General features: G+C 42.6%; 1 protein-coding gene across 10 annotated transcripts; it reads right to left on the bottom strand.

Moving 5' to 3' along the window:
* Window positions 1–215: 215 nt before the first annotated feature.
* naca (nascent polypeptide associated complex subunit alpha) lies at window positions 216–20,024 on the bottom strand. 10 transcript variants are annotated; one of them, XM_052009488.1, is made up of 12 exons: window positions 19,927–20,024; window positions 18,008–18,079; window positions 12,592–12,690; window positions 8,895–10,292; window positions 8,725–8,792; window positions 6,807–8,646; window positions 5,468–5,553; window positions 2,743–2,820; window positions 2,248–2,394; window positions 1,782–1,910; window positions 547–669; window positions 216–334 (listed from the first exon to the last, which is right to left on the bottom strand). In XM_052009488.1, the coding sequence occupies exons 2-12, from the start codon at window positions 18,075–18,077 to the stop codon at window positions 320–322; spliced, it is 4,053 nt and encodes a 1,350-aa protein (XP_051865448.1). In that variant the 5' UTR covers window positions 18,078–18,079; window positions 19,927–20,024; the 3' UTR covers window positions 216–319. The 10 variants fall into 10 exon arrangements, with proteins under 10 accessions (XP_051865448.1, XP_051865447.1, XP_051865451.1 ...); XM_052009487.1 differs by having other exon boundaries at window positions 8,725–8,807; window positions 8,910–10,292; XM_052009491.1 differs by having other exon boundaries at window positions 6,807–8,607; window positions 19,927–20,023.
* Between the last annotated feature and the right edge of the window lie 255 nt (window positions 20,025–20,279).

Genomic DNA, 20,279 nt, shown 5'->3' with positions numbered 1-20,279 from the left:
AAACTGGAAGGCAATTGATAAATGATACGTGCAATTGATAAACAGCAACAGGAAAAATGCCGCAGTGGTACTTTAAAGACTTGCAAAGCATCAGACTGGAACGTCTGGGAAGTTCAGTCCCAAAGAATTAATTGAAGCAAATGAGGTACCAGCTTAAAGATGAAGCTTTGCTGGCATCTAAATATATATACACACACAGATCAGTCTAAACAAAATTAACTATTTCAAGCCACATTTTTATTTAAGGTTTATGAATATAAATGGTACAAATGTACTGATGCTGCACCAAAAGGACTGTTACCCACTTATTTCCTGCAGCTTACATCGTCAACTCCTGGAAAAAAAAATAAAAAGTTATCAGAATCAGACAGTATTCAAGTCAACCACAGACAAACTTCAACAAACTATGCCTGGTGTTGAAAGTTCAGACATAAGCAACAGCAGTAAACTTTAATCAGCATTACAACTCCCCCCCGCCCCCCCCCCCCCCCCCCCCCCCATCTCCCAGATCATACTATTAAATAAAAGTACAAAAGCAGAACATACCATAATAGCATTTACAATATCGTTGTTGTTATTTTTCAATGCACGGACAGCCTTAGCCCTAGACACATTGGCTTGGGACATGACCAATTCTATGTCCTTGACCTCCACACCAGTTTCATCAACCTAGAGGAAATACAAAGAGAAAATTATTTTCCTTTTCCTCTTAGATATTTTTCCTTCCATCTAGACTCAAATCACACCACTCCCACTATATCCCAGACCACCAAGAGAAAAGAACCACAAGTAGGCCTGCAGCCTTCCAATTAGTATTCATGAGCCGATTCAAATGAAAACAGACAGCAGGAATAATTAAGATTGCCTGGCTCTCTATTTAGGAGCTTCAATTCAAATTGTACAATCCAGGTTAAATATTAGACTCAACTGCTTTTCAATTCTCACCTGCAAAGTAATAGAAAGTTGTATTCCTGCTCATTCACTGGAGCCCAAGGCAACTACTGGGTCACTTTTAATACTGCAAAACCCCATCTAGGAGTTAATTAATTCCAAGTTATACAGAACAGGTAAACTAACTTTATTGCCTTGTCTTAGCAGGAGTTAACCAATTGCTGCCAGACTCCAAACAACCTCACTCACCCAAAATAAGGAGCGTGGGTAAGAGAGACAACCCTAACACCAGTTTCAGTGGCATGTGGGTGGCATCATGTCCCACTGGCAGACTATTCACTGTTCAGTTGAGGATCACATGCAACAATCACTTAGGTGAAATGCTGGAAAGCTTGAGTGTGCCAGAAAAGTCAACCCCAGCAGAAAATTGGTAAAATGAATTAGTGCTGTTCTATGCCGAATAATTTAAGGGACTGCACTTGAAGGGTCCTGGAGCAGGAAAGATTTACTACAATGATACTGCAGCTATACAAGGAGGCAAGTTGCATACTCTGCACTTGCATTCTCTCAAGTACAAAAAAAGGATGATCCCAAAGCACTATGATTAATTTGATAGAGGAAATTGATCTCAACCTTCCCCCCCACCCTTCTTTTAAGAGCAGAGGATTCAGGCACTGGATTCAGTTGAAAACTTAGATCGATAGGTTTTTGTTGGGCAATGATATTAATTACAGAACCAAAGTAGATGCAAGATGCATACCAGCCACCGTCTAATTAAATGAAGCCATATTATGACCATTGGTGGCTTGAACCATTGTTAGATCCAGAATGAAATTAAAATACCAGATGTAATGCAGGTAGTGATTTGGATACCATACTCAAAAGCATACCTCTTCTTCTTCACTTTCCTCCTGTACAGTTGGAGTCTGTGTGTTTTCTTGGATATTAGCAACAGATTCTCCCTGTACCTTGAATTTCTCTGCAGCAGCAAGCTGAGCTTGCTGAGATAGGTCCTCAATCTAGAGATAAACACAAAATAAGTTGAAATCTTCCACTGCAGAACAACCACTTTCACCAAAAATTGAAAATACTTACAGCAATTTGAAAAGATTTCAGACTAGCAATGCATTCTGAACTAGCTTCGTACAAATAAAACAGATCCTGTGCACCTCTGAGGGAATACAACTAGAAAAGCAACTGCAGCACAGGGTAGATTTGCTGGTTACACTATGTCAACATGAGAAAAGGGTCAGAATCTACCAGGACTACAACTAGTGCAAACACGGTCACATCTAGCTTATTTGAAAATACCTTCTTACATTTTATTGGTAAAAAGTTAGTTCCATTTGTATTTACCTTAGCTTCACCAAAAACAATATAGGTATCTGATGCAGGGCTTTTGTAGACATCTGGCTTTGTGATGACAAACAGTATGTTTTTCGATTTTCTTATTGTAACCCTTGTTACCCCAGTAACCTGGCGAAGACCTAGTTTTGACATTGCCTGCAAGGAAAAGGATAACCTTCAGGAAGTTCTCGTTATACAATTTAACAAAACCTGTGCAATGTTTTTAGCTATCTAGCTTGCTTCCAATGCAACAAAAGCTGCAAATACAGATTGTTAAGTTTAGTTGGTGGGGTTTTGAAAGCCCTCTCTCATTTTAGGCATTATAAACATACAAAAATGCCAGAATCAATGCAGCATTTATTGAATGTCCTAAGCATTAATGAATCAAAATAATTAAACTGCAAAATAATTTACCACTAACTCGTTCCTCAAACAGAATGTTGGCTGGCACCTGTTTCAACTTTCAAGTAAACTGGCAACTTCAGTGCCAAGAAAATTACTTACTTTTCGTGCCTTCTTTTCACTTCTGCTCTGTTTTGCTTTGCTAACTGGCTCTTCATCGATTTCAGCTGCTGCTGCAAGCTTCAAAAGAAAAAAAGATAATTAAACCACTTTGTACAGTAAGCAGATACCTACAAAACCAAATGAAACTCTACGCACACTAGTTTCTATTAACCAAATTGGAGGACACCTCTATACGACCATGGTTAAGTGACTTTGCACTGGTGACTACGAGAGGGTCCCAGGTTCTAATTATCTGCAGATATCTGAATCCACATTCAAAATACCAGCAAAAAAATGAAACCAAGAGTTGCCTTCCCTGGATGCTACCTAGTGCTGCAAAGGGCAAATTGTCAACAGGATTACAATCTTGTCATCCACACCATCATATGCAGCATGGAATTCCCTCCAAGGAATCAGGTTCCAACTATGTCCAATTTGCCACACTAAAATTATGCTCCAGTATTCCCCACCCCAATCTCAAAAGTAAGATGGGTTTAAACTCCAATAACTGTACATAATTGGTGTCCAAGGAACTGTTAAACCCACTATCATATTTAGATTGGGTTTTAAAAGTCAAGTTCAACTTCGTTAACTAATTATGCACATCACACTCAAGAACCTGTAATTGGAGAATGTTAAATTTGGACTTGGACTTGTGGCACAAATCAGCAGGGCCAGTCTTCACAAGATTAGCTTCAACATTCAACTGCCTAATAAATATTAAATTTTCAGGTACTATGTTGAAACCCCACCCAAAAAACAACAGCAATCAAGAGTTGGGGAATGTGGTCAGTTCTGTGGATAGGGATTCTGGCGGCTGAGGGAGGGGTGTCAGAGGACAGACAAAGCTTGAAGTGATGAGTTTTGCAATTATGCGCACAACTTGCTTAAAAATTCCTCTATTTTCCAAGCAACAATTCGTTGGTGCCCAGATCACAGGGTTGTCTGGTCACAAATAAAACATGGTCATGAAGTCAGGTGGGAACAGCTAATAGCCATGGAATTTTACCCTCAGGACTTCATACCACCTTCAAAAACAGAGGCAGTAAAATAACTTCCATCATCATTCCACAGAAAGGAAACTGGCACAATTGGCTCATACTACCAACTTTTATTTATTCAGCAACATACATATCTTTTGCACAATGAACAGTACAGTGATGCAGTATTGAATCTCTTCAAATGCTTCCATCCAGACGCGAGCCAGCATTCAAATTTCATAACATTTTCTGCTCAGGATATACACGCAGATCCACTAATTTATGAAGACTTGTGAAATAAACTGAAGTTGGATGGATGAAAGTGGTGGAAACTGAAACAAAAGTGGCTATGGAGTAAACAAACGAGACACTTGCCACAATCACATCCTCTCCTATTCCCTGTATTTAATATGAAACTTGAAGGTTAAGATCCTCAGCCTGTTGAGCAATTCAAAAAGAATGGCTTTATGGCCAAGCTTGTGGAGGTTGTTGAAAAGCTAAGCACATCCCAGTACAAACCAAAGCCTTCAAAAGAACCAAACTTGCACAATCAATATTTGAAGAACTGCACCTACACAATAGAATCATGCTTTAAGTATTTAGATACTAAGCCCAATTCTATAGCAAGAAAAAAAAATCACAATAGAAAGAAATAAGTAAAGGATGGTAGGTTAATTGGCTAATGTCAATTGCCTGTAACATGTGAGTGGTAGAACCTGAGTGGGTAGGTGGGGAAGAGGGGAGCTAATGGGAATATGCGAAGAATAAAAATGGAGTTAGTGTATACAAGTGCTTGATGGTCAGCACAGATTGGGCTGAAGGACCTGTTTGTGCATTGAGAGATGACAATTACAGGCTATTGGATTCCTCAAGCTAACTCCATCTTTCAACATAACCATTGCTGGTCTTCCATCTCCAACACTATTGTTCAGTCCCATCCTCATAACCCTCCATTTCTACAGCATCCAGAAATCTGCCTTGAATGTAATCGAGTCTTGAACATCTCAAGAATGTAAACTTGAATACAATCAATAGCCAATCCTCCAAAGACCCTCAGGGTAGAGAATTTCAAGAAATCGCCACTCAGTAAGAAATCACAAGGGTGTGATTGCACTGGAGAGTGTACAGAGGAGATTCACCAGGATGTTGCCCGAATTGGAGAATCTTAGTTATGGGGAGAACGTGGATAGATGAGGTTTGTTTTCCCTGGAGCAAAGGCGGCTAAAGGGTGATCTGATAGAAGTATGCAAGATCATGAGAGGCAGAGAGAGGGCAGATGGTCATAATCTATGCCCCCCCCCCCCCCATGGTGGTGTATTAAAAACAAGGGGGCATAGGTTTAAGGCAAGTCGAAGACATTTTAAAGAGGATCCAAAGGGCAAGTTTTTTTTTTAAAAAGTTGATATTTTTGTACTCTTCAATGCTATCACCTCTCCCTCTAAAGGAGAGTGAACAGAGGCCTTGCCCGTTCAATCTTTCCTCATACATAAAGACCTACCATCCCAGGAACCAGTCTTGTGCATCTTCATTGCACGCTCTCTCTACAGCAAGCATGTCTTTTCTGAAGGTGGGCAAATTTTAGATAGAACTGGCAAAAGCAGATGGGGGCGATTGCAGACAGAAAGCATGCCAAAAGGTCAAAACTGCTAGAAAGTGAGAACAATGAAAAGGACTTGACACAATGAAGACTGTTTGCCTTTTGAAACAGTTTTATAATGCTTATATTCACATATTTGCAGACACACCTGAGCTTGCTGTGTTGCTGACTGCGTTGTATCCTGTTCTTCCAGTTCTGGTACCGACTCATCGCTGTCCGATTCTGTCCCAGACCCTACAAAATTTCACACATTTAATATATGACTCTGCACATTGCAGGTTTGTGGGATTTTTAGTGGTTTGCAAAGAAAACGTGCTATTTCTGGGGTGGGGGGGGAAGTGAGGGACACCATTTTATGGCCGTTACCATTACCATAATGCAGCCATGCCAAGGTGGAGAAAGTGTAAACCTGTGCAATAAAGCTGTGCAATAAACTTTGTTTAATGGATTTAAAAAGGTGCATTGAGATTGACCAAACCTGAAAACACAACGTGGTTAAAAAGAACCTTTGTGGCAGTACAGAAATCTTTTTACCTTCAATTGTTATCTACAAGGAGGAAAAAACCTGGATACTTCAACGCTTAAGCTGTCACACCATGCAATAAAAGGTTCCAAGGTTAATGTGAATATCCTCAGTACCAGATTACAACACCAATCATATGCAATTTCAATTCTCCATTCTCATACCCATAATGCTCAACCTGTGTAGAAAATAGGCAAATAAAATTGCAATATATAATGGATTTTAGAATACAAGCAAATGCTAAAGGACCTTAGAAAGTTTGTTGCAGAATTCAGGTGAAGACAATGAGTCTGTTATAATTGGTGCCTTTTTCTAAAAAAAAGTGGACAGCAACTATTTACAGGCTGAGGTATGCAGGCCAGTTTTAGCATGTGAGGCAAAGTGTTAATACAATTAGTGTACTACAAACCTTTCAAAACCAGTTAAGTCCCTGCTACTTGTGAAACACAGGTGAAGAAAACAAAAGGGGGACTTCACACTGTTATTAGTACACAAGCTTTAAACACCCTGTGGCCACGGTTGAAATTTGTACATAATTGACCTGCCCCCAAAAGAGACAGCAATCTTTAATGAAGATCAACTACAAAGACAACTGATACATCTCCTTCCAAGACGACTGGAAAAGATTGGTAATTACAACTCATCTTTTCCCTTGACCCAGTTACAAATTGGGATTTATGCTCATGATTAGCTTTTCCCAATGAATAAATTAGGAAGAATAGTACAGATTTCAAACCACACAATTTTCCCTTGCCAAAGGACAGGCTAACTTTAAGATTCCCTGTTCTGGAGGACAATACATATTTCAGTAAAACATTCCTCCAAAGAGCACAAATGCTTCACTTAAAGGTTAGCCTTTCCCAGGGGTGAAATTTATCGAGTCTTTACTTCCCAAGTATAATGCAGGTGCACAATTCAACTAAGCAGGTCACCAGTACATGCACACCTCAACCAAACTAAATACCCTCATCATTTTGCTTCACCACCGACTCCTTTCCAGTCGGAGCAATCTTGGGAATTGCCTTCTCAACAACAGGTGGGGCAGGAGCTTCACAGGGGGGAATCTCGTTGATAGCAGGAATCAAAGGAGGCATCTCATCATCATCATCAATTTGGACAGCCGAAGACGTTTCAGGGGATGGGGTAGTGAGTTGAACAGAGGCAGGTGGGAGAGTGAGAGATGGAGGAAATTCAGTGACAGGTCTAGATTCTGAAGATAAAGAAAGTTCAGTGGATGTAGGTACCTCATTAGGTGAATAATCAGAAACAGGTATAGAGGGTGGCAGCTTAGTAGCAGCGTGCAGAGGAGGCTTAAGCTGTGAATTCTCAGAAGGATCAAGAGACAGAAGCGAGTCAGTACACTGAGCAACTTGGTCAGATAAAGTGAGCTGAGAGACCAGGGGATGAAGTTCTGAAGCAGACGAGTCAAAAGCCTGAAGCAGCTGAACTGCTGGGACTACTGTTAGTGGCTGCTTGAGAGTAGCCTCATTGGCACAGAACTCGTCTTGATGCACAGAAAAATCAGAGTTGGCTGAAGGCTGTTCAGGAATATGAAGGGGCATGGCATCATGTGGCTCAATTGCCACAAGGGTAACTGGAGACTCAACTGACAGCTCATTTGCTGCAATCACCAGAGGACTGGAGGGCAATGGCAAATCAGCGGTGCCAATTGGAGCATTTAAAAGGCTGTCTACAGAAAGTGGACCTTTAATGGCACTGGCAGTGATGGACAGAGCAGAGGACATATCGTCAGAAGGCAACAACACAGAGGCAGTATCAGAAGTAGACAAGAGCAGGCCATCAACATCGACAGGATCACGAGGAACAGGAGAGTCGGGGGCATGCTCGGCGACTGCCTTGGCAGCAGGGCCAGGGGTGTGCTCGGCAACTGCCTCAGAGGGAAAGGTCAATTGATTGAGAGTTTTGGGGGACAAAAGCACCTGACCTGCTTCATCTGTACCCAGAGGAGGGAAAGGGACCTGATCGACAGCATCACCTACAGGAGTGATTGGAACCAAACAGGCACTATGTTGAGATGGCAAAACTGCCTGAACTGGGGGTGCCTCTCCTTCAGCGGGCAAGGGCGCCTGAACTGGGGGTGCCTCTCCTTCAGCGGGCAAGGGCGCCTGAACTGGGGGTGCCTCTCCTTCAGCGGGCAAGGGCGCCTGAACTGGGGGTGCCTCTCCTTCAGCGGGCAAGGGCGCCTGAACTGGGGGTGCCTCTCCTTCAGCGGGCAAGGGCGCCTGAACTGGGGGTGCCTCTCCTTCAGCGGGCAAGGGCGCCTGAACTGGGGGTGCCTCTCCTTCAGCGGGCAAGGGCGCCTGAACTGGGGGTGCCTCTCCTTCAGCGGGCAAGGGCGCCTGAACTGGGGGTGCCTCTCCTTCAGCGGGCAAGGGCGCCTGAACTGGGGGTGCCTCTCCTTCAGCGGGCAAGGGCGCCTGAACTGGGGGTGCCTCTCCTTCAGCGGGCAAGGGCGCCTGAACTGGGGGTGCCTCTCCTTCAGCGGGCAAGGGCGCCTGAACTGGGGGTGCCTCTCCTTCAGCGGGCAAGGGCGCCTGAACTGGGGGTGCCTCTCCTTCAGCGGGCAAGGGCGCCTGAACTGGGGGTGCCTCTCCTTCAGCGGGCAAGGGCGCCTGAACTGGGGGTGCCTCTCCTTCAGCGGGCAAGGGCGCCTGAACTGGGGGTGCCTCTCCTTCAGCGGGCAAGGGCGCCTGAACTGGGGGTGCCTCTCCTTCAGCGGGCAAGGGCGCCTGAACTGGGGGTGCCTCTCCTTCAGCGGGCAAGGGCGCCTGAACTGGGGGTGCCTCTCCTTCAGCGGGCAAGGGCGCCTGAGTTGTGGCCGCCTCTCCTTCAGCGGGCAAGGGCGCCTGAGTTGTGGCCGCCTGTCCTTCAGGGGGCAAGGGCGCCTGACCTGTGGCCGCCTGTCCTTCAGGGGGCAAGGGCGCCTGACCTGTGGCCGCCTGTCCTTCAGGGGGCAAGGGCGCCTGAACTGGGGGTGCCTCTCCTTCAGCGGGCAAGGGCACCTGACCTCCAGGGGGCAAGGGCACCTGACCAGTGGCCGCCTGACCTCCAGGGGGCACAGGAAGCTGCACAGCTTTGGCTGGATTCTCATGGAGTGCAGGTACCTGATCAGCAATTCCATCAGTGGGCCCAGGTCCCCCACCAACAGTAACACCATCAGGGATAGACAACCTAGGTGGAGTAACAATACTATCATTGGGCAAAGGCTCCGTGGCTGTAGGTACAGCAACTAAATCAGGCAAAAGCTTCAAGGCCATGCCAGTTGCAACTTGTGGACCAGCAGATGAAGGCAGTTGAAGGGCATTGGCAGCAACCACAGAGGTGGTAGCTATAACACAGTCACCTGGAGGAAGTCCAGAGCTGGTACTAACAGAGTCACGAGGCGAAGGCAGTTGCTCAGCAGGGTCAGAAACTGCAACATCATCAGCTGAAGGTGGATGAACAGTGGCAGCAACCAAATTAGTGGACAAAGGAACAACAGTAGTAACAGGGTCAACTGACAGTGGTCTATCAGCACCAATATCAGTAGGGGACACCATGGTGGTAATGTTATTACTGTCAGATGAAGACAGTTCTGCTTGGATGCCGACTGTATCAGCTAATAAGGGATGCCCAATGGTGGATGAAACCGGATGGTCAGCAGGTGAATCCACCTGATCAACCGCAACAGCTGGGGGCACAGCAGCAGCAATACCACTGCAGGAAACTGGAGCATCAGGGGTGACCTCTTTATTCGTCACAGACACAGGCAAACTACTTGCCTCCAATTCAGCCAAAACCTGACTGTTTATAGGAGTGGCATTTGGAGAGTCAGTGGGCAAGTGCAACTGATCAATGCTGGAACCATCAACCACTTCAGCTGATGTTATATCAGTGGGAGCTACAGGGGCAGGTATAGGGATAGGGTTAGTATTAGCAACAGCAGCATCAGATGGGGACAGTCTCACGTCAGAATCTAATTCAGTGATCAAAGAAACAGCAGTGTGAGGTGACAACTCAGATTGTCCGCTGACTTTGTCACTGCCCAAACTCGAATGATCAACAGTGGCAGCAACAACTGGATCAGCTGACAATTGTTCAACAGAAATAGCAACCATATTAGATGAAGGGAGCTCATCAACATCAATCAAGTCAGGAGATGGAGATAGTTGACTGGCAGTAGGGGAAGGTAGCACTTCAGAAGAAACAATAGGAACAGAAGATAGAGAGAGCTCTGAAGGAAATTGTACAAGAGGTAGCACATTAGCAGAGAGTGGGGATGAAGGTTGATTGTTGATTGTTTGGGGGGATGGAAGCTGAAGATCAGGGCCATGCAAGTCAGTAGCAGCTGAAAGCTCCATCTTACTGGCACCGCTGGATTCGCTTTCAGCCTGTATGTACTCACTGGCTGAGGAAACTGATTCATGCTCAGAACAGGTTTCAATAGCAGCTGTTGAAGATAACCAAAAGAACCATCAATATGAGCATAAAGAGCAACAATAATGTCACTAGGACTTCAAATCAACAAAGTACATTTAAGATGTAATGTTACATTAAGCCCTACAGTACAGAAGAACCCATTCAGCCCAAACGATCTATGGTTATTTAGATTTCCACAGCAGCCTTCACTCATCCAATATGTCCCTTAAGTACTTTCACGCTGCTGTTTAATTGCATCCCTTACTGTTTGTCTTAGCCATTCTTTGCCTCAAACCACCAGAAGTTCCTCTCAAATTCTCCATTGGATATTACTTGCTAATCATATTTATGATGGTCTCCCCAAAATGGAATCAAACTTTGACTAAATTCAGGAAACGCTCACTACTTAGTCCTACTTGACAGTTACAGCTTCAATTCCAGAATCAACCTTTTCTATTTGCACTCTCTCCAATAGCTACCCATCTTCCTCACGATATCATAACTGCACAGTACTCTAACTGGGGTTTGTAGGAGTTCAACATGCTTACTTTTCAATTCTCTCCTTCCAGAAATGAACCTCATTGCTATATGGCTTAAAACCTACACGACTACTTGCTATGATCTTTGCATCTACCCCAAATCCCTTTGCTTTTCTACCCATTACGACATCCAAGAACAAGGGATGCTTTTATTATCCAACCGCCCCCCCCCCCCACCTACTTGAAATTGCTTTAGAAGCTGTATTTCTGCAATTACTTCTATTTTCACAAACCACGACCCTATCTCCAAAACCAAACTTATAAGAGTCAAATATTTTAATTTCATGTTTTATCTGTATTCTTTGGAGTTAAGAATGTGTGCTGATCTTGCTGGAACACAAGATTGTGAAGGGGCATGACAGGGTAGATGTTTCTACTAATGGGAGAACCCCAAACAAGGGGACATATATTTGCAAGTGTCATCTAAAACTAATGTCCATAGGAATTGCTACTCACAGAGGGCAATGAATCTTATGGAATTCTCTATCCTGGAGGATTGTGGAGGCTAGATCATTAGAGGTATTTAAAGAGGAAGACAATTTTCAAAGACCAGAAAACCTCAGAAGGATGGGAACTGGCACAGAGTTGAAGCCTGGGGTAGGTCAGCTATGATCATATTGAACAGAAGGGCTGGCTTGAGAGATCAGGTGGCCTACTCCCATCTTCTTGTGTAATAATGACTGATATTGGATGACGAGCATGAGGGAAGTTTATTATATACATTAACTATCAGGCCACGTAAGAGGCACGATTAGCAAGTGTGCAGATTACACAAAATTGACATTGTCAATAGTTAAGAGGATCATTTTAGGTAACAGAACGATAAATGATCAGCCAGTAAATTGGGTGGAACAATGGCAGAAGGAATTTAATCCTGACAAGTGCAAGGTGATGCATTTTTGGAGGTCTAATTAGGGTAGGACATGCACTATGAATGGTAGGGCCCTAGGGAATATGGAAAAACAGACCTTGCTGTACAAGGATCCCTGAAAGTGACAGCACAGGTAGATAAGCTGGTATACAGAATACTTGGAGCAGAGGGGGCTAAGAGGGAACCCAAATGAGATGTACAAAATTATGGGTAGTTAGGGCAGATAGTGAGAAATTTGTCCCTGTAACAGGCAAGTCAACAATGAAGGGACATCAATTTAAGGCAAGAGGGGAATCCAAGGAAATTCTCACCACCCCCCCCCCCCCGTAGGGTATCTGCAATCTGGAACGTATTGGTCAAGTTGAAGCAGGCAGGTACTCATTTAAAACACACTGAGATCTGAGATAAGCACTTGAATTACCAAGGCACAGAAGGAGACAGACCAAATGCTGGTAATTGGGATTAATATAGATGGACTGTCAGCATGAGCATGACTGGGGGGGGTTGGGGGGAGAAGGGTAGAGGTGGGGAAGAAGAGAGAAGCTTGTGTGCTGTATGACTATGACAAATCTCCCTTCACCCACCCCCCCCCCCCCAAAGTATACCGATAGCTCCACTAAACCCCCCCAAAAAGCTCACATTATTGGCCCAACACTATGCTAGCTTAGCAGTTTTTGTTTTTGACTCAATAGTCTTGCAACTAGTCTTCCATTGAATGGCTAACTAATTTAATTTTGGGACCCATATAGCTGTCAGTGGAAGCAGCAGGTTTGGGAAAATTTAGACCATGTAATCCTAAGTCACCACCCACTGAAAATAAATGGTTAAAACAGAATATTCAAGTGGACAAGAACAAAAATTGTTAGCAGAACTGCAAATCTCAGATCACTGTTAGTTTAAGAGATCATCCATCAGTCTACCTGCAGTTTGAACAGACTTCTCAGGAGAAACGGGGGATACAGGTGCTTGGACTGCATCAGGCACAGCTGGAGCTTCTGAGGCAGGAGCACCAGACCCAGCTAGAAAGTTGAGCAACAATGTGAGTTATAAACAAAACTTAAATGCAAATCCAGTCTAGATTAAATACAGAAACCTTTACATAAAAACATACGTATGGCCAGCAATTCAGAATTAACCGCCACTTCACAAGTTAACATGGACACAATTTCTATCTGATTTTATAAAATTTTTGATAAATCTGGTCAAATGCAAAAAAAAAATCTGTGCCTCTAAATCCAATTTTCATTTCTATTTAAATGTGATGACTTAGTGACCACAAACTAGCCTCAAAACCAAAGATCTAAACTGTCACATTAAATTGAAAGTTTTTTTTAAAGACCGACAGTTTGGTTCCCCCCCCCCCAACACCCCCAAAAAAGAAAAAAATCAAGACCATCCTTTTAACACCAAAGGCCAATTTAAGTCACCCAGACTTTGAGGGAAAAGGTGGAACAAGTCTCAGCCTGATCAATCTTTCTCAAAGTTACCTCAGTTCTAGATCATACTTACGGATGCCTTCTACAGTCCTTTACCAGTTCAGTGTATAGAAACTAGCTTGCAACAGAAGATGTAACTTTTGGGGGGTGGTTTATGATAAAAATATTTAATTGCTCAGTAGTCTACATTCATTCTACTTTCTCAAACTTCATTTTACAAAGTAAAATGGATGCATTAACACAAATTTGGAGACTTTCTTTTAACGAAGCTCAAAAGACAGAATACACTCCAAAACCTGCAAATTTTAAGATATTTAAAATACAAGTCACAGAAAAGTTCTTTGTAATAGTGCATTGACAAGACAACTTACCTACATCAGACAAACAAGTAAAATGTGCTATTTCTTACACCAAGTCTAAATGACAAGGTTCCACATACTCATTTACATTATACAAACCTTGGGGGGAAAAGTTATAACACTCAAGATAACAGGTACCATTATCCTTTAGATGCAACATTGTGAGATAACTTAATTTTGATAGGACACAAACACAAGACCGCATCTTGCTAAGTGGTATTTCAAATATATGTCCCAAAACCAAGCCAGTTAAGACTGCTTTCACCCATTCCTATAGGAAGAACCCCCAGCTTTTCTTTTCACCCCTTTTATTAATGTTGCAATATCTGGATTAAAAAATATTTTAAAAGACTAAAGATTGCTTCTAGCACTGAGCTAGTAACCTTTCAAGGCATTTCATCCACATTTCCCCTCACCAACCCCCTCCATAATGTACAATTTCAGTTTACCAAATGGGGATACAGCGGTTAACTTGCTGTTCTACCTCAAACTATGCGACTAATCCAGAGTCAGGAAGGGAAGTTTAAGTTAGTGCAAGTGCTCTACAATTAAAAATTTGAATTGATCATGATCACACATGCTGACTTGGCGTGCACCACCAACACCATTACAGCTGCAAACAAACCCCACCCACTTTCAATCACTCTGCTGCATGGCAAATTGCTTGGCATACAGAAATCTTCCTGATCACAATTGAAGAGGTAGTATTTTATGAACTTTCAGCAAGCAGTAAAATAGACAATTTTGAGTAAAGCTGAAATCCAATTGTTTTGAGCATTCAAATCCTGTTGTAACCTTGAATTTACAATCCTCAACCAACAAAGCCACCTCAATCCCTAAAATATTAACCATTATATGGAAAATACTTCACCTCTGCTGAGGTGCAGCCATCCAAAGAGCAAAGTACTCAAGTTCACCAGGCAATTATGTCAACCCCAAATGTAGTTTGCTCTTGGTGTCACATTCTCCAAAATTAACTGCATCCCACTGAAGTATATTTAGATTATATTTACAACAGACTGAGTGCACTATAATAAGGTAAATATCATTCATACCAAACAAATTTTTTTTTAAATGCAAGGAAAAAAAGCTATGCTCTAAGTGAAACCAGAGAATGCAGAATTACTTTTCTACAGACTACTTGTTCAGTCTAACAGTTCAGTTTTCCTCAATGTATCAGCAATGAAGATCCACACGCCCCGAGTAAAGCTGGGCAAGATTTTACACCAGTTTTCATGGAAATATGAGGAAACACAAGCATCAAAATGTAAACAATTGCATTGACTACTTTATACCATCTGGCTGCTGCATTTACTGTTGTAATGTTTTCATCTCAATTCTTTTTTTTGAATTATTGCTTCAGGAATCAAAAATAAACTTTATCAATGTAAGTGCCTCCCCCTCAAAACCCATGTCACAGGTTTGCACAAACTGACTGCTTTAGTTGGCTACTTAAAGAGTGACAGCTTCAAAGAAATCCTTTGCAAACAAAGCACACTGCACCATCTCTGGAGATGAGACACTATACAAGAGATTTTGACTTGCATTCTTGTGTTTACTTTGCGCAAATTATTTTGCTGCACATGCCAACACAACTCAAGTCCAGGTGCTAAATTTTAGGAATAGTGCTTAAGAATATTGGGCAACATGCTGACAAATTCAAGCAAGCACTCCAACATTGTAGTGTATTTTGCGCAAATTGCCTGCTGCATGTGCACAGAAAATAGCAATGACATCTTGTTCATTAGCATGTATGTGGCTCTGGGACAACCCAAGAATAGATGCTTTCTAAACGCAACCTCACTTTATTTTGCGCATACAAGCCAATAACACCTTTAACAAGGTGACTGCAATTCTATTGGGTTCAGGACATATAACATTTTGGGGTATCCTGACAGGAGAATAGATTTTAAATACAAGTGCTTCTTTTTATTGTATAATTGTAGTAAGCCAGTTATACTTCTGTAATAAAAATATGGACAGTTATCAATGATGTGCAACATATGGGACATGCTTAAAGTGAACTTTAACAGCTTTTATGTACTGAAAACTAGTGTAACTTCATTTCCCAGGCTGGCACAAGTCAGAGGTGTCAATGCCCTTACTGCTGCCGTATCTTCTGCAAAGAAAAATCCTGTTAAAAAGATGATTGCATAGCAGTAGTTTTAATGTAGGATTTTAGCAACCAGCTGCATCTTTTCCTAGTCAGAACCTACAGGTTATAGTGGTAACGCACCTGAAGGCTCCTGAGACACAGCATTCTCAGTGGTGGCCTCCATTCGGGAAGCTTCACTTGGCACCTCAGTAACAGTTGCATTGGTACCAGGAGTAATTTCACTCAAAGCAGGACTTTCTCCCCCAGAGGCAGGGGAAGTGTTGACATCCCTGTGATCTTCAGCTGTAAAGGATTTGTACAGTACTACACACAGCCAATAGAAAGCCAAAGCTGCTCAGGTGTGCAAGTCATCCTACCTTACGGCTTAAGTGACCCATTTCACCAAAGAGGGGGAAGAGGCTGTTGGAATCCCAACACCCGATCACCACATGCATTAAAGTATGTCAGTTACAAAGTGATGAACAGCAAGATGGTTCCATACTGGGAGTTCAGTAAACAATCCAGAGCTCAACTACCCATTAACCTGCTATGCCAACGGTGGAAGATCTCAAGAGACAGCTATGCATCAACATAGCATAACTGTATTACAGTGCCAGCGACCTGGGTTCAATTCCTGACACTGTCCATAAGGAGTTTGTATGTTCTCCCCTTGTCAGTGTGGGTTTTCTCCGGGTGCTCAGTTTTCCTCCCACGTTCCAAACATGTACAGGTTAGGAGCTGTGGGCGTGCTATGTTGGCGCCAGAAGAGTGGCGACACTTGCGGGATGCCTTTTCAGAACCTACAGGTTATAGTGGTAAACTGCAGGTCACCTTCTCAGCAACGCAAAAAGACACAGTTCACTGTGCGTTTCAATGTACGCGAGACTAATAAATACCTCAGAAAAAATTATACTTGCATTCTTGCTGTGCATCATGCTCATTTGAGAGAGTGTGCTGCATAAAGCCCACCACTGCCCAGTTACTTACATAAATTGATAAGCCATTTCAAAATGCACATTTAAAAACCTAAGTCCTGAAGGCTAACTCATTAAGATTGTGCTAGCTTTCAAAATTGATCACAATTTCAAAATGAGAAGATACCCACAGGCATTTGAATTTTATGAAGTGCACCTTAAAGCCAAGCAAAGTATTTTCTTCTTTATGAAATTCAAGTGATCCAAGTAGAATCTTTCATTCCTTCACCTTATTGAAACTCTTATTAGTTTACCAGCCCTGTACTGGAATTAATTTTGAAAACATGCATGTATAAATGGTAACCTTAACCCATACATTTGCTCTGGCATTAGTAATCCTGATTAAAACCCATTGTTTACATGAGAGCCCAGAATTCCAGAACAGGATAAAGACCACTCTCATTGCTCACCCTACTTAATCGCAACAACGAAGCATGTTTCATGCATCAGTGTTCAAGGCTTGAACAGAATGAAACTGCTTCCATTTTGTAGCCCAAATGCTGTGCTGCAGTTCCACAGTTATGTGTAATAAAGATGCTCTGCAGCAATGAGCAAGTAATGCATGGCCATTTACAGGTGAGAATGTTGCACTAAAATCTCAAGCAGCACTATACCTCAAATTTGTGCTGAACAAAGTCTAAAAGCCAGCAGGCACTAATGAATACCAGTTTTCATCAAAAATAGCAATAAATTTGGGTAGAGGGAACTTACTGATTAAAAAAAAATTGCTCCTTTAGAACCAGCTGAAAATATTCAAGTAAAAAACTGTTGACATAGTATGCAACATTAATTTCTTTGGATGGGGGGGGGGGGGGGAGAGAGAGAGAAGGGGAGAATGAGCAAGTCACCTTGCTGTATAAATGCTAGGTACCTTCCACTCCCCCTACCTTCCTCAGAGGGATGTGCTAAATTGGAAGGGACACAACATGGTGTCAGGCAGCTCCTGCACAGCAATACAAAAGTAAGAACTCCCAAAGGATTAATAGACTGCTTCAGTCATTCAATTCCAAATCAAACAATAACACTGCAGTACAAAGAAGAACTTCAGATCCTTTCCCTTAGGAATTGGGCCAATCACAATACTCACCATACAAAGTCACTTAAAAGGTCAAAGGCTCAACTATCTTGGAACCATGGATTGCCTGTATACTATTTGCTCTTATTCCAAAAGCAAGTTGCCAAATAAACTAGGCAAATTTTTGGGTATAATGCTAGTCCTTTATACTTAAGTGCAGGGAGAGAGTAGGGAACAATGCAAAATTAGATTCAGTAATGAACTAGATATTAAAAATGCTTGATCAGAGTCACCAAATGCTCTGGATTAAATATAGTTATGACTTGGAAATTGACACAATGAATATATCAAGCCTTGATCACTGCTAAAAGGGACCCAAATGAATAACCCAAAAATTAACTGGCACAAGCGATATCCAGAAATGAGGATCTCTGTCGTGCAATTGACAAATACAAACCTGTTTCAGCTTGGGGCTGCTGCATTTCTTGCTCTGTGGCAGGAACGGTTTCTGTGGCTTCACCAGGCATTTCTAGGCAGAAAAATATCCATCAGTTAGAAGTAAATCATGCACCATTAATCAAGAGTGTCCACAGAGCAGCATTATCAGGAATGTTTGGCTGGGCAGAAGATGCAGCCTTTGATACAAACTCACCTCAGCTGATGGGTGCGGGAAGGCTTCCTACAGAAGTGTTGAGTTAGTTACATTTTTCAAAGTGCAAGATAAGATACTGACTTCATAAAGAAAAAAAATTCAGAGGCATGTGCAATATCCTTCAAGATCTATTGTGAAATTTACAGCTTAAGTTAACCAAATTTAGACTGGTGGCTGAATCATACAACATCAAGGCCAAATTCACTACTTCATCCACAAACAGAAGAGCGAGCCAATAAATCACCCACGAAGATCAAATGAGACCGTGAAGCTGGTTCAATTGAGTAGAAAGGTGCATTCCAAATCAAAACACACCCAAAAAAAACAGACAGCACCTGTTTAAAGTTAAAGGTTCAGAAATAACAGAAACTGCTGGAAACAGACAGAAGGCCAGGCAGCACCTGTGAAAAGAGAAATAGTTAACATTTCAGGTTGATGACTTTATATCAAAACATTCTGAAAAAAGGTCTTTGACTTTAAATTCTTCTCCTCACAGATGCTGGCCAGCCTGCTGAGGGTTTCATGCACTTTCTGCTTTTATTTCAGATTTCCAACACCTGCAGTTTCTTTTCTTTGATTTTCAACTTAAGGTTTCACCCCTGGCTTGGTCAACCTTTTCTACTTTAATGCCAAAACCCCAACAGCCTTTGTTTAGAGCTTTGGTGTGGGCAGAAACGGGAGAATTCACGTGCAAATTTTTTGCACTGCAAGTAGGAAGGATACAGCAAAGAGGAACAGCAATTCCACACGTTATTCTACTTATGGCTGTAGGAATTCACCTCGGTAGCTACTAGATTGGAATACATACAAGTTCGACAAAGAGTGCTCTTATGCACGTGAATAGATTCAGCTTAAAGAGCCAAACGTGGCCAGTTCATCAATGCAACATTCAAATACAGAAATGCATGAACCTCACTGAATAAATGTAATGCCTTAACCATATAATGCCAAACTACACCAGAATTCAATTACTTCACATTATACTTCAGGAGTGAAGTAATTTTGGCTTACAAAACATTAGGACTTCTTGGTGTTTGGAAAGAACACGCTATACATAAACAGGTCCACTGGGGTTTTATGTTCTTAAAGGTTAGCATTAACTGTGAGAATTAGCAAAAATAAAAGACACAATTGTAAAAGCCAAAGGTGATGTGTAGCTGTGAAAGACGAAATAACCTAAAAGTCAGAAAGGCACGCAAGTTAAAATGTAAAGTGCGATTTTTCCGCTAAATTCAATAGGTCTGAAAGGACAGGATTATAGGATGACGAGATTAATTCACCAAAAAAGGTGCAAAGGAAATAAACAGCTCAGACACATGACAAAGTAGCATTCCAACACACCGCGATACGGTCGAGACAACTTTGCGCGGCCTACCTCCCCACGTTCAAAAATACAAATCCATTTCAAAGTAAATAACCCATTACACAAAGTCACGTCGTCAAACAGCAAATTCAGGCAAAAGTGCTGGATAATCGGGCTGCTTTTCAGCCCGGTGCCCCATTAAACTGCTCCTGCCGGGACACCACGAGATGGCCCTCAGGCGCTCCCCTCCCTTTCAACCCCACACATTTCTCTTCAACCTCCCCAATATTTCACCACTTTTCCCAGGAAATTTTTACACCATCGCGATCATCAGGTCCCCTTTCCCTCTCAGCGCAACGTTCAGAACCGGTGCAAACAGATTACCCAGGGGATGGAGGTGGATTTCCCACGGAACACTTACTGCCTCAGTTACTCAAATCCAAGATGGCTGGGAAAGAAGGCAGGCGAGCTCTCACACAGATGTTAAAAAGGTCGCGCGTCCGCTTCCGGGTCATCCGCCAGGTTTGAAGTCCCGCCCGTCGATTGATGATTGGCTAACGTTCTGGGGATCGACATTTTCCGGTTAGCTCCCCGCCTCTGGGCATCTATGCTGACGCATGTGTGAAGGGATGGTTTCCACATGACGACGTTTATTTACATTTACAGCCATTCATCGATTTACGAAAGGGAAGAGTTCATCGGAGGGAGATACTTGGTTAAGTGAAATTTCTTTAAAAGAAAGATGGGCGAATTGTATTGTGCACGTTTAAGTAG

Source organism: Pristis pectinata, chromosome X, assembly GCF_009764475.1.
Source record: "Pristis pectinata isolate sPriPec2 chromosome X, sPriPec2.1.pri, whole genome shotgun sequence".
Taxonomy (NCBI): Eukaryota; Metazoa; Chordata; class Chondrichthyes; order Rhinopristiformes; family Pristidae; genus Pristis; species Pristis pectinata.
This window is presented reverse-complemented; position numbering and strand designations above follow the sequence as displayed.